The sequence below is a fragment of the Mesocricetus auratus genome, unplaced genomic scaffold (genome assembly GCF_017639785.1).
Source record: "Mesocricetus auratus isolate SY011 unplaced genomic scaffold, BCM_Maur_2.0 Super-Scaffold_100013, whole genome shotgun sequence".
NCBI lineage: Eukaryota > Metazoa > Chordata > Mammalia > Rodentia > Cricetidae > Mesocricetus > Mesocricetus auratus.
The window spans coordinates 36313581-36329105 of record NW_024429196.1 but is presented as its reverse complement, the minus strand read 5'-3'; the positions used below and the strand labels follow the sequence as shown (position 1 = coordinate 36329105).

The window sequence follows — 15525 nt, the reverse complement described above, 5'->3', positions numbered from 1 at the left end:
GGAGGGAGGGAGGGAGGGAGGGAGAAGCAGGGATGCTGAAGACCATAGGCAGAAGGGTTTATGTGAGTATTATGATTTAGGACTTATAGTGTGCCTCAGGAATGGAGACCAACAGAGGATGCTTTAGTTACCAAAGATTGCAAAGGCATCATTCTTGTAGTGGAGGTGAATTAGATACCCACATTCACTATTTCTGCCACAGTGGGAAAGTGGCTGCTTGGATCTTACTTTGCGCTCTGATAAGCAAACCTTAGATTTTGGATTTGTCAATGTGATAAGAGAAAGAGAACCAGAAGAAAAGAGCTATCCTCTCTCTCTCATTTTTTATTGGTCTATTCATCTGTCTATTCATCTATCCACCCAATCACCTGCCAAAAATCTATCGATCTGTCAGTTGTCTATCATTTTTATTTGTCTCTATCAGTCATCCATCCTCCAACATACATCTATTATTTATCAATTAGTTATCATTTACAATGATCTATTATATACATTTTAATTGTATATCATTAATCAGATTACTACTCATTATCTGTTTATTTACTGTAAGAGATTGGATAAGAGGTTTATTATTATTGAGGCAGGTTATGAATTACTATTTGCCAAGCAAAGACCTAGTAAAGCTGTTAGTTTAATTCAATTCAAGTCTGATGACCTGAGAACCAGGAGCTGAGAGTATCAGTCTCAATATGAAGGCAGGGGAAGTGAGGAAGGATATCCAGTTCAGGGAGTGAAACAGAAAAAAAGGGAAGAATATCAATGAAGCAGAGAAAAATGAACACTCTTCCTTCCTGTGGACTTTGCTCCATTCAGGCCCTCAAGGTTTTGGATGATGCCTAGTTGTCTGGGGAACAATGGAATAAACTCATTGATTTTTGTGCAAACTTTATCCAGCAACATCCTTTATTGACCTTCCATAAAGTACTGTTTATCTGGGATCCCTGGGGCTCCCTCAAATTGACACAGGTTAATGACCACAGAGACAAGTTTGAGGAAAAGTTGTTATTGACAGGTACAGTAGCTGCTCTATTATGGAGCTTCAAATTTCTTTGAAAGCTAACACATTCCCCTATCTGGTGATGGCGGCCTTAACAGTACTTATTCTCAGCTATGTAGCTCATCATTCCAGCTTGCCTCTCCTATCCATGATAAATGCTATCCCAGGGATAAGAAATCTTGACCTCCTTATTTAATTGCAAGCAGTATCTGAAGGGCATTACCCCCTCAGAGCTTCCTGGGGCATCATGTAAGGCATTGGTGCTCCCACATTGCACACTAGCTTTGTCTTTCTCATAATTCCCTAAATGCAACACAAGTAAATGTGTGTGATGCAGAGCTGTCAGGTGCCTCCACCACAGGATCTGTAGACAGCAAACATCTAAGAAGCAGGCGGGTGCTGAGGAAGCATTAACAGACAGCAAGATAAACAAAAAACAAACCAGCAGCAGTGACCAAAACAACTGGTTCTCAGCCATCCCTCTAGGCAAGCAGTACCTTACCGCACTTTATTTGCACAAGTCTGTGTAGTAGGAGCAAGTTGATTCCCCAGTTTCACAGTTTAGAAATGGAGGCCTAGGAGCTCAATGGAAGTTACTTGAGGCAGTAAAGCACAGCAGAGCCACTGCTGGATTTCCATTTTGACCACTATGCTGTTTGGTGGGTATGGTAAATTCCTCATTGCAGTGATTACATGTCTGACAACAGCCAAAGGATCACTTATTTTCTGGTGCTGTGATGGAATACCATGGCCAAAAGCAAACTGAAGGAACTAGTTTAACCTGGATTATGTTTCTAGACTGTTCCAGTCCATAGAGTGGGGAAAGCATGGCTGCCAGAAGCCAGAGCTGGAAGCATAGAGAGAATCTCTTGACTACACACAAGAAGCAGGCAGAGCAAGCAGAAGCTAGGACAAGCCCACTCCAAATGACATACTTCCTCAGTCAGGACTCTGTGTCATAAAGTTTCCATAACCTCCCCAAATAACACCTGCAAGTGGAGCACCTGATTGGTCAGACACATTAGCCACTGTCTGTGTGGCGGAGGGGGCTTGACAACAGCAACTTATGGAAGGAAAGACTTATTTTGGCTCATAGTTTGAAGGTCCAGTCCATCATGATGGAGAAGTCTTGGCAGCAGTAGTATGAGATGTCAATCACTTTGTATCTGCAATCAGGAAACTACTTGAGGTAAGTGCTGGTACTCCGCTCACTTTTTTCTTTTTGTTTAGTCCAAGACCCAAGCCCATGAAATGATGCTGCCCATATTTAGGGTGAGTCTTCCACAGTTTATACAATCAAGAAACTCCCTTACAGACATGCCCAAAAGTCTGTCTCCTAGGCGATTCTAGATTCTGTCTGTCAAGTTGATATCAATAAATACTATCACAGTAGGGAGATCTCAGAAAAATTGTCATAATTGTGTGCCTGTATTAGTGTTATTTCTAATATGACATAGTTAGCTAAGATGTGATACAGGTCAAATATTTAACAACTTTGTACAAATATTGTGACCTTAAAATCAGGAGTTTGGTGATGAAATAACATGTTTTGCAATAACTATTAATTAATGATCACAGCAAGATATTGAACCAAATAACGAACCAGTTGCTAGATAGATCTCATAATTCTATTAATAAAGATAAGCTAGATATAGTAACCTTTGGTGATACAAAAAACACTCAAGGTAAAGTTAAATAAGTGAGCTACCTCCCCATCAGACTAACCACAGAGTTTAAGAAAGATTTCACTTTTCAGGCCTGTAAATACAACATTTGAAAAATGTGGACATGAGGCTCACAAATGCCACACTAGTCTAAACTACATACCTATATTCAATTTTTTTAATTCATATTTTTGCTTTTGCTATCTCTTATTTTTTCACGAGAATCACACAAATATTGTTTTTCCAATATCACTTTATGAGTTGCCAAAATGCTAGTTAACAGTTTTTCTCTGTTATCATTATTATAACACATTTGCCTCTTGGCTCTGTATTTGCAGATATTAATGAAGCCAGATTTGCTGTTGGTTTCTAAACTGAAACATGAGGAAGTAGCCATGCACACATTATCTTTGGGGCCTGAAAATCCCACAGCCAGCTCTAAACCATGGCTCTCTTAAGAGGGGTGCGGTCGCCACCATGTCTGCTTTTCTGAGGAGTGTTGCTCTGGGAACTGTTTCTGTGAGGGACTGGGATGAGGAGTGAGGCCAAAAAGTTCGCTGTTAGCCAGTTCTCTCTACAGGTTCCTTAGGCGGAATCTGAGACTTAGATTGCTGTGAAATGCAGAAAGTGGTGGAAAACTCTGTTGTCCTTTGTTTGTAAATTGTCCCCCACAGGCTCATGTATTTTACCCTTGTTTCCCCAGTGGTAGTGCTAATGGGATAGTTTTGGAACAAATAGGAGGTGAATTCTTACTTGAGCAAGAGTGGGACGTTAAGTTTTATACCTGAGTGGAACTTTCTGTCTCCTGTCTGCTTCTAACTATCTATGTGATGTGAGCATTCATCTCCTGTTCTCACAATCATGACAGGTTTATGTCACCTAGTACTATAAGCCAAAGTAAATCCTTCCTGGCATCATAGTGTCAATAAAAGATTGTCTAGATAAGGTTCCCATATAAGTATATCTATGTCCTGATTATATTAATATGGGGAGACTTATAGTCAGGTCAGGTGAAACTTGAAAGTCATTAGCATCATTCCCTAGTTTGGGGGACATAATAATACAGAGCTGGGAGGTAGTCATGCAGACATTTATTTTCCTTCCTTTCTTAGCTTCTAGATATAACTAACTGCTTCAATTGATTTTCCCAGAAAGCTGAATTGTAATTTGGAACTCTTAACCAAATAAAGCCTTTCTCCCTTCAAGCTGTTTATTAGTTGTCCCAAGGGTTTATTTGGCCTTACATTTCAAAATATGTAAGAGTCCATCATAGTGGGGAGGGATGGTGGCAGATAGCTAAGACAGTGAGAGCAGGAAGCTGAGAGCTCACATCCTCAGTCACCAGCATGAAGCAGAGAGAGAAAACAGGACCTGTATGCGTCTTTAATCTCACAGCCTGCCATATGGGGACCAAGTCTTCAAATGCCCAGTCCTATAGGGGACATTTCCCATTCAAAGCAGGACAACTTGCTTTTGTCAAGGTATTTTATCATAGCAACTGGGCAGAAAACTACAACACTCCCTTAAATTCCTTGCAAGATATTTTGTTACAGCAATGAGAAAAGGAAGTAATCAAGACAGGTCTTGCTTGCCTGATTGTGGAGGAGTCAGAAACAAGGTGCCACCATTGAGACACATGTCAAACAAAGAGGCTCAAGTTCAGAAATACAGCAGGCTCCTAGGGTTTCAGCCATTACAGTAAAAATTCACCAAAGAAAGCAGAATCTATATTAAAATAAAAGGTAAAAATCTTTCTAAGAAAAAAAGTGATGGGAGAGACCGTGTCTGTAAAGTATAATCTAGTTAACTTTTTACTTTCAATCCCTTTTCCTTCTGTATTTATAAAATGCTACTTTTATGTTTTTATTTTTTTGTGTGTATATTCAGTGTCTATGGCAATGTGATACATTGTCACATGTAGCATACCTCAAATGCATCTGGACATGCTTTCCTTCCTTCCTCTTTCGTGACCCTCCCCCTTCTCATTATTCATCTTTGCCTGCCTAGACAGTTTTGATTCTACTTTCTTGTCATAAACATGAGTATTGTTGTTTGTGTTTACATGAAGTTTAGGAAGCACAAGTGAGAGAAAACATATAGCTTTTGTCTTTCTGAGACTTTATTCATTTAGTATGGTTATCTGCAGTCTCCTCCATTTTCCTGAAAGCTTAACTGGGTTCTTCCTAGTGGATGAAGAAGTTTGCATTGTGCATACAACATGCTTTATTCATTCATTCTCCTGTGGACAAACACCCAGGCTGCTTCTCTTCTTAGCTTTCTGAGTAGCACTGAGACACATGTCTCTGTGATAGGTCCACTTAGAGTCCATTCCGTAAATGGTCATCAAGAGCCTGGAGTGATATTGATGGCTCATATGATGGGCTGATTTTTAGGGCTTTTGTTTTGTTTGATTGCTTGTCCTTTTCTTTCTTTCTTTTTCCTTTCCTACATTTTTACAAAGGATGAACCCAAGCTTAAATGCTATGTAGAAAGTGAGCCCTTTAGTTGTGTTTAACTTACCACTGAATTCAAGATTGTCTCATCTTTACTACAAACTGTAACTTCTCTTTTAACTTCAGGACGGCTGACCTCACACATGAAATAGTGTGCCCCGAGGTCCTTCTAGTTTACCTATTCTGTTCATTTCTACAGCTGTCTTTGGCTAGCTGTGTGTGACTTAAATCTCTTAACCTCTCAGTGTCTTCATTTTTATCAATAAACGAATTAATACTTTTCTCATGTGGCAGTTATGAACACTAGATGTTAAAAGTGAAGCCCTTTGAACAATGCCTAATGTATCTTTAGAGTGACAGAAGTTGGTGATTGAGACTCTTACTTCCCCAAGAAAAGCATCAAGTTTCTGGAGAGATGGCTCAGTGGTTGAGAGCACTGGTTGTTCTTGCAGAGGACCCAGGTTTAAATTCCAGCACCTGAATGGCAGCTCAGTTGTCACCCTCTCTTAGTCCTTTGAGATACACATGCATACATATAGTCACTGTCTGGAGAGATAGCTTAAGAGTTAACAACACTTCCTGCTTTCCAGAGGATCTAAGTTTGGTTCTTAGCACCCACATCAGCTGACCCACAGCCACCATGGGATCCAGCCTTGCTATACTGGCCACCATGGGAATCTGTACACATGTGGCATGCACAGACATAGAAACACTTACATATTCATAAATAAAATAAAAACAAAATCCTTTATCACATAAAAAGAAATTACAAAGCAAGAATTGAACCCTGGTCCTATCTGTGTCTCTAGCCATCAAGTCTCCACAGTGGGCTATAGCTCTAGGAACTTTGCTTCTCTAGGCTCCTGCTTTTATAATGACATTCCAAATACATTTTTTTCTGGGTTTCTTGGCAGATGGTTCATCTAACCTAGATCTCCTATCCCCTGTAAATAATCTTTTCTTTATTCCCAAGAATAGGCTTGGTCTTTGTGTTGTTCACAATCCGGTTTGGCTTGACATCAGATAAATGTGAGCATCTAAGTGTTCTTCCTAGACCTAAAGGACAGCTGAATAGCTATTATCACAAATGCATGAAGCCTGGAAAGGCAGAAAGGGATGAAGCTAAGAAGCACAATGAGGATCACCGATGAGGAAGAAATCAGGGGGCCCAGTGAGGTTTGGGAAAGGGTGTTAAAGAGACGAGAATCCATCACCTCAGTAGTAATGACCCAATGCATTTCTAGCTTTTCCATTAATTATATTTCCACTCATTTCTCTTTTTTCTTCTTGTATTTACTTGGTTAGTTTTGAGATAGGTACTCCATAACCCTGGATAGCCTTGAACTCTCAGAGATCTGCCTGCCTCTGCCTCCCAAATCTTGGGATTAAAGACATGTGCCACCATACCAAACTATTTTATTTGTGTGGGGGGTGGGTATATGCACATTTGAGCACACAATGCTCACAGCGCCCAGAGGAGCTTCATAGCTGGAGTTAGAGGTGGCTTTGAATCACTCATCTTGGGTGCTAGGAACCAAACTCAGGTTCTCTGGAAGAGCAGTATGCACACTTAACTGCTGCGCCATCTCTCTAGCCCTTGTCATTTCTTTCTTATTGTCTTGATGTTTCTGTCTATGATTACTCCAAGTTCTGAATTCTTTGTTGACTTTGATTATAGGGTATTTTCTAGAAATTATATACTAGGCCTGGATACTAATCAGAGGTTCCCACTACTTTTGGGAACATGCGCATTGCTTCCTTTTCCTTTTAAACACCAATCTTTGAGCTCTCTTTAATTGTCTCAATTGTTCTAACCTCGTCTGCCTTCTCTGTATCCACTGTCTGATGGACCAGTGCGGAGCAGCTGTCTCATTTATGTAATTCAACAATCGTTCAGAGAGACTGAATTGTGAACACAATTGTTCCTAGGTATAAATAGCAGCAGGCTGGATAATCTCATCTTCAGTTTCAATTCAGAACCCTCACAAACACTTTTGTTTCATGAACAGTTCAGACCGTCACTCCCCTACCCCACTGTGGAAATGTATGTGACATACATTTAGCCAACACTTTTATTGACATTGCCCAATTCTAGCTCTTTTTTTTTTTTTTTTTTTTGGTTTTATGAGACAGGGTTTCTCTGTATTGTTTTGGAGGCTGTCGGTCCAGCCCGGCCTCGAACTCACAGAGATCCACCTGTCTCTGCCTCCCAAGTGCTGGGATTAAACTAGCTCTTTTTACTATCAACTTTATATCATGCATACCTGCATTCAGTGAGATCTGTACAAGTAGACTGTAAAAAATCTGGATGCTGAAATCAGGGAAGCCTAGGGATTGTATACTCTGAAAGGATATATGACAGTCTTAGTTACTTCCTCATCACTGAAAATTTACTGGCAAAAGATGCTCAAGGATAAGGAAGGAAGGCTTTGTTCTGGTGCACAGTTTGAGAGCACAGTCCATCACAGATGGAAGGGAAAGCATAGCAGCAGAAGGATGAGGCAGGTGGTCACATTTTATCCACAGTCAGGAAGCAAAGAGAAGTTAATTCTGGTTCTTCATTCACTTTGGGGCCTTTATTCAGTGCAGGACCCTGGCCCAAGGACCAATAATACCTGTATTTATGGTGGATCTTCCTCCCTTTGTTAAACAAATCAAGAAACAGTCTCACAGACTGAGTAATGTGAAGGCAAAAATTACACTGTTTCTTTTATATGCAAATCCTAATTTTTTTTTTAATTTTATTTTCCAGTTTAAATTTAGATAAGAAACAAGGTCCTAATTTTTAATGTTAGTGTGTATGAGAGGGGTAGGAGATGGGTGATTCAAAGCCACCTCTAACTCCAGCTATGAACCTCCTCTGAGGTGTGGGATCCCATAGGGACCAGGACAGGTTTGAATGACCTCAGTTTATGCCAGAAGTATAGAACAGCCAAGAAATAATGTCATCTTTCTTCAGGTGCACAATGTGAAATAGGAAGTGTTCCCCCAAACCATTTAATGTCAGTTTGGAAGTATGTTAACTCTTTTCTAGGAGGACTGTACTGAAGTTCTACATAGTGGCTTATGCTGCCTAGACAAAATGCCTGACAATGGTAATTCAAGGGAAGAAGAAAGCTAGTGTGGCACACAATTCAAGGCTGTAGTCCATCATAGCAGGGTAGGCATGGCAGCAGCTGGTCATATTGAGTCCACAGTCAGGAAGCAGAGAGAGATGACACCAGTTCATGTTCTCTTTTTCATCCAGTACAACCATTAAAGTGGGTCTTTCAGTCTCAACAAACATAATCTAGACAATCTCTCACAGATATCACACAGGCCTTATCTCCTATGTGACTCCAGATACTGTCAGGTTGACATCAGTGTTAACCATCACATCTCCAGGCTTGATGACTATTTTCTATTTGGGGCTGCCTGTTGGTAGCTCTTCAACAACAAAGGCTATGTTGCCCTTCTTGAGTTTCCTTCCTTTTCACAATTCTGCAATATTAATGTAAGCAAAGGCATTGGGAGAAGAGGAAGTGTAACTCTGGCCAGTCTTCCAGTAAGTGGATTTGTAATTGTGACCACAGAAAGTCACCTTTCAGTCAGTGCTTATAGAAGCATCTTAGTGGTTTTGTTGCTGTTGTGTAAGTTAAAGCACATGGGGCACCAAGACTGTTCCCCAAGAGATAAGAGTGTGTTGGACGAAGTCTGTTCTATGTTTATTATAACAATAGGTATTGATTCCTAGAAGAGACTCTTAATCCTTAATTCATGTTGTGATTAAAACTATCTGATAAGCATAAAATTGCATATACATTACCCACTCTATATCTCTATTACAGCAGAAAATACAGCAAAGAGCTCTTTCTACAGTTAAGACTACCACTCAGAAACATCAGTTTGAGTATTCTTTTGAGTAGAGCTTTATATATAAGAGGGAGAAGACCATGACTCAAATCCTACCCCAAAGACAGTTAAAACTAGGATCATGGTGCAAGAGGGGGTTTCCTTTGTGTTTAAAATGAAAGCAACCAACTTTATCCATTGGTCATATTTAATTTAAGGGCTCTGTGAACCCTTCCCTTTGTTTTGTTTTTTGACAACCCAAAGTAGCGAGTTATACTTTTTATGTATTCTAAACTCATGCGTTATACAATGTGAAAAACAAAACATTTGTGTTTTCTCAATTATTGAGGAGAAAACAATTTAATTCTAATAAATATTTTCCCCTTGGAGTACTGAGTCTTTTATCTTTAACTCTTAATTTATAATAATCCAGAGAATGATAATTAGCTCATTTCCTTCTTCTATAAATATTTTCCTTTTTAAAAATACACTGTTTGGGCTGGGCTTCTTGGTTCACATCTGCAGTCTATTCCCTTGAGAGGAAAAGTCAGGAGGATCACTTTGAGTTCCAGGCTAGCATGAGTTATAAAATGAGGCATCGTTTCAAAAAAGGAAGGTGACACAAGATAGTGTAGCATTTTCATTCCAGTTTTGAAGCTGTACACATGTACAAAAGCATGTTTTGGCATGCATATGCATAAACACACATTTGGTACAAAGTAACATTGATCTTAGTTTCTAATGGTTCAACTGGTCTGGTAGGTGTGCTCTCATAGGACAGGTCTCTTATCTCTTTTGCTTAATAGTTATTAGTCAAGAGTTTATTCATTCATTCAAAGTTTATTGAACACAGAGAAACAGAAATGTAAAATTCCATTTTTCCATACTAGAAGAAGCTTTGCTTTTATAATCATTGACAATCCAAATAGCTAAATGATACTGACCTTACTTATAACAATGTGAAAGGATGGGTTACATGGGCAGATCACCTTGTACAAGTTTATAGCAGGTACCCTTTCCCTGGAGGGAACAAGTCCTCCAGGGTTTTAGAATTTGAATACCATGAAATTCTACCAGAAGTAAAGTACCTGGTGACTCAGGCATATTCACTAAACTCATAAGAGAGCAGTGTACACAGTTCTTGAAGTTACCACCAGAAAGGAAACTTTGTGTACTTGTTTATTTCCCTCTCAGTTATGCTGAGTTATAAAATATACCTTTGAAGGGCATCAAATAGCCTACAGTTCTTGGGTGATGTTGAATATTATTAATGCATAATTTTATCATGTATAGCTAGGTTGGAATGATAACAATGAAGTCTCCTATCTGTTATCAAAGCTACTCAGTATGCTCAACTACAGTGACAGACACTCAGTCTCCATCATCCTGAAGCTTAATGTTTGTAGAAGATGTTCCAAAGCCTTCTGAGCAACATGCTACTGACCCTTCAGCACTGTTCCCTTTCTGAAGTGTTTCTGTAACCAATACTTTCTCAGTGTTGCTAGAATTTGTTTTTTAAGTGTATTATAATTTCACTGTAAGATTTGACTCCTTTATGGTCCCTATGATTACTAACCACATGTGTGCTTGTATGTATGGAAAGCAGAGGACAATTTCTTCTCTTTCCCCAGTCTCTGGCCACTTAGATTTTGTGGCAGGGTTCCTCAGAGCTAGCCAGGGATCCTCAGGAGTGCCTGTCTTCATCTCCCAAAGCAGTAGAATCACTAACATCGTATATGAACCTGCACACCCAGTACTTTTTTTAAGGTGGGTTCTGAGGGCTAAAACATAGGTCCTCATTCTTACATAGTAAGCACTTTACTGATTAAGCCTGAGTTCAAACTCGTACTAAGGCTCTGACATATTTAGAGCTGACCCACTTTCTCTCCAAGTATAGCATTTGTCCCTCTTCTCACCATCTCTCTACATGTACGAGTCTGGATCTCTCTGTTAGCTGTTGTATACAGTTGCTGCCCAATCCTGTGCTTTTGGTTTCTTCTCTTCCCCTGAAGATGTTTACTTGGTTGCTTGTATCCTCCAGCACCTTGTCTCAGGTTGCTACTTCATGATGGGAATACTCTGAGCATCCATGTCAGAGTGTCCTTTACATGTTACCCTCTTGCATTGTACATCTACTGCTTTGTGGAAAGGTGAAGTACTTCCTGCATGTCCTGGAAGACATTCACATTTCCCCTTGCTCCAGTCACCATGGGTTTCTAGAACATCTGCTTTGCAAGGGCACAGACTAGCGTTTGCTGGAAAATGATAAACACCTGATCATATGGTCATTTTTATTGTTTCTGTGGGGACACCAGACCTTGAGCAGAAACCCACTTCCCCTTCGGCCTGGGAGCAGGCAGCTGTGTAATGTTTACTGAAAACAATTCAGTGCTATAAAGCTCTTGATAGGGCTCAGATAAGGGCTTGCTCACTGAAATACCATGACTTTGACACCCCCTACGGCTAGATGCTTCTTCCTGTCCCCCCCTGCTGTGTCTCCCCCATTCTGGGGCCAGAGATTAAACCACCAGCCAGGAGGGTGAGAAGTCTGGAAAGAATTGCATGTAGATGGATGACAGAAGTCCTTAAAGAGGGAAGCTCTTTTTTCCTGGAGAGACTTCTCTCTCCTAAGCGGACTTGGAATCTCCTCCTAAGCTGATTTGGGAAGCATAAAGTTTTCTTAAAGCAACCGACCGGTCTCTGTGTCATCTATCCCGACCACCTCGCTACATTCTCGGATGCAGGCCGCATGATCATATGGTCATTTTTATTGTTTCCACCATTGCATGATGGTTCCCAACATCATGGTCTAATTGAAGGGAATGTGATTGGTAGTGAGCAGGCTCCAATGAATTACTGCCCACAGGTATATTTTAGTGCCATTTCTTGCTACTGTATCAGTCCAATTTCTGTTGTGATAACAACATACCTGAGTCTGGGCACCTAGTAAAGAAAGTAAGGTTTTATTTAGCTTATGGTTTTGAAGGCAGAATGGCTAAGGTGATAATCCATGAGTTCACTCTTTTTGTGGATCCCCTTCCCTTGCTGTGCCACAATGTGATGTAGGGTATCATGACAGCATTGCATGAGAACAGGAGAGTCTAAACAATGAAACAGGAAGCCACAGAGTAGAGAGCCTCCAGCTTTATTATTTTTATGCCAACCTGCTAACTCTCCTGTGAGGCTATGACCCCAAGACCTTGAATCTTCCAGTGGTTCCCACTCTTGGGATTCCCACCACATCTATACTGCTGCATTGGGAACTAAACTTCTAGCACATCAACCCTGGGGGATCAAACCACATCCAATCACGGCTGTTACATATCTGTTAGAATAGCAGAAAAATGCCGCAGACAACAACAAAAACACACAGTCACTACTCAAGGATTTGGGGATATTGGAACCTCAGATTGTGTTGGCAAGAAGGAAGAACTGAATTCTACTTTAGAATTCCTTACAAAGAAAAAGGTAACTCACCAGTGTGATCCACTAATCCAACACCTAGATGTTTGTAACACAAAGATGAATATACCTTATTTTTCATAAATATGCATCAAAGAAGTTTTATCCAAAACATTAAAAAAAGAAAAATGTCCTTCAGCTCAATACTTTGTAAACAATGTAGGCATAGACTGTTGATATATTTATCAGGCCAGGCAAAAAAGATAAGGGAAATAATAAACTCCAAAAGTTGCATATTCTGTAATGGCTCTCTGGAAAAGCTAACTGAATAGGACATAAAACAGTTTTAAGTCTCAGTGGTAGTAGAAAATGGACATAAAGGAACATAAGGGTATTTGTAGAGATGGAGATTTTCTATATCTTGATTGTATATTTGTCAAAACTCATGGTTTTATATATCGTTAAGAGTGAATTTTACTGGAAGTAAGTTATATGTTGATGAAATTCACTAGGAACACAGATTTGTTTAATTAATATATTTCCCTGTTGTGTGCAATCAATAAATCAGGAGACAATATGAGTCACTAGGGACATATGATTTATATTTGTGGCAGTTAAGTCAAAATACAAAGTCAGCATGAAAACATGAGAGAAGACATGTCAATATATTTCAATTTCTGATGTGGTCTTTGGTTTATCTTCCTATAGTAAGGTAAATGAAATGCAAACAGGTTATAAACAAAGGTGATGTGTGAAGCTCTGACTGTAAAGTGAACAAATAATGAAATGAGTTTCTGAGCTGGCTCCAGTTCATAGATGCACTTAGTAGTAAACTCAACAATCAATCTAAAAGGCAACCACAGCTTGGCTGTTGATGGTGGAATTCTTTTGTTCTCCTGGCACGCATATGTGCATTAAGAAACTCAGTGGTAGACAGGAAATGGGGTGGATGAGAATAGAGGGAGTCCCTGCATGTGTCATTCAGGGAAGCAAACCCTGCAAGGAGATAAGAATGAAAACCCAGTGCAGATTAACTTCCTCAATCTGGATCAGACTTTTTTAGGGAGTCTAATAACAGGCGGTTTATCCCCAACGTATTTAAGTCCTGTACAATTTGAAAAAGGTTTCCTGTTGTAATACAAAAGCATAATTACATTGAAACTCAACTCAGAGTACATGTCATTTCTCCCAGGAAGATGGGTTCTAGAGATAGACTACCTGGATGAGCTTAAGGTCCTAAGGGTCTGGTTTGGTCTCAGTCGTACAGATAGAATAGAGGTCATTTGGGCTATTAGCCATCTCTGATCCTGGTTGTAGGATCCTGTGGGAGCCTCTGGCTATTGGGGTCATTTAGACTACTAACCACCTCCAGCACTAGTTAGGAACTTGATATGGATTGGCTCAACTGATAACAGATCATCAGATAGTCAGTCATTTCCCATTCTTAGCTTTCTGGGTAGAAGAACAGTTTTTTGTTTTTTGTTTTTTTTTGGTTTTTTTTTTGTTTTGTTTTTGCCTTTTCCATTGGAAAGACAATCCTGTATTCTTAACATTCCTGGTTTTTCTAGAGATCTGCTGGGTACAAGAACCTGCTATGCTCCCAACAGGTGACCAGTAGATAAATGAGCACAACTGGTACACACACATCAGATATTGGTTTCTGTGCCCCTTATGAGATTGGTGCAGGACAGAAAGGCTTTGATAATTTCAGAGACACAGAAACCCAAAGCAGCCACTCCCCCAGGAACCTGGCAGAAACCTCTTGTGAGCTGAGAAGTGAGAATTCCAGCAAGGTTAGCAGCTGCTTAAGGCCTTTCTTCCTTCCCAGCTATAAACCCACAATTTTCTAGTATTCTCAGAAAAACCATTTTATGATCCTTGCTTTTACCTGATCAGATTTTCCCACTCAGGGCCCCTGGAGCCAATTCGCAATATCTAATAATAGAAGAATGAAATAAAGAAACAAAGAAGCAAAGAATGACAGAAAGGAAGGAAGAGAGAGAGAGAGAGAGAGAGAGGAAACAAGTTTTCTTAGCAACCTTTTCATATGTAAATTGGAGGCCACCAAACTAGACTACATGGGAATTGTTAATACACTTAAATGTGACTCTCCCTTGATGGTATTACATCTATACTGGGGTGTGTCTTAATTTATGCAACTCTGTTGTGAGAAGCCTATGTCCATGCTCTCCTTGAACGTCTCAGTCTGAATGGAACCGTCACTAGTATCACCCATTTGCCTTTCTTAGACATCCGCTGATATAACAGGAAAAAAAACAGTGCCTTCAGATATCTTTGCTGTTCCAAGAATTTATTAACTGGGGAGACATAAACAGCATCTACCCCCTCCTCATATGGTACCAATAACCAACCAAAGTACAATTTTGTCAGATTTTACCCTGGGAAACTAGTGAATTAATGGGACTTGTTTGCAGAGGGTAGGAGAGGGGCTTCTTGCAGGAACATGGGTGAATCAAAAGTAGACATAGCACAACTTCCTCCCGTACTAATAACTTTCCTGAGCTGCACAGATGAAGGCCCTCTTCAATTAACCTCTCCCAGTTTATATACTCTAGAACCTTCCAGACCTCAAGACCACATGGAATTAAGGTAGAATTTAATACAAACATCTAGGTGGAGCACGGGGCATCTCAGGTAAGGGTCCAATGGCCCTCTCCAACCAGTTCTTCTGTGAAGGAATATCAACAGTCCACAAGTCTGACTGTGATGAACTCTCACAACCTGACACAGTTGATGAAGATGATGAAGATGGTGAATGAAGATGGCTGCTGCTTTGCTCACGTCACATTCTTCAACAGCTTCCTTGTAGGTATCATCAACAGCAACACATTTCTAAGGACATGAGATTGTCTAAGGACAAGCACAGTCACATCTCTGAACTTTGCTGAGATCACCAAACACTCATGAATGCACTCACTCACCTTGCCAGGCAGTGGTGGTCTGTCCCTATCATCTCCTACCCTTTGCTACTACTGTCAAATCTGCTTTTTCAATGGCATATTGTTTTCTCTTTCTGTCAACAATGATGTGGTATTGAAGGGACCAGCCCCCTACTTTAGCTGCAGAAAAGATTCAACATGTGCTTGCCTGACCTTGTGGGGCCTGCCCTAGTCACTAGGAGGTCAGATACCCTCCTCATGGCAAGGAATCAATTAGA

General features: G+C 40.2%; 1 protein-coding gene across 1 annotated transcript in view; it reads left to right on the top strand.

Annotated features, from left to right (window-relative positions):
* Positions 1-15127, top strand: part of LOC101841540 (dual specificity testis-specific protein kinase 2-like) — an 85227-nt gene extending 70100 nt beyond the window's left edge. Inside the window, exon 3 of the mRNA XM_040756193.1 lies at positions 14982-15127. Coding sequence (XP_040612127.1) covers positions 14982-15127 — 146 coding nt within the window. The remainder of the gene's footprint in view (positions 1-14981) is intronic.
* The last annotated feature ends 398 nt before the right edge of the window (positions 15128-15525 follow it).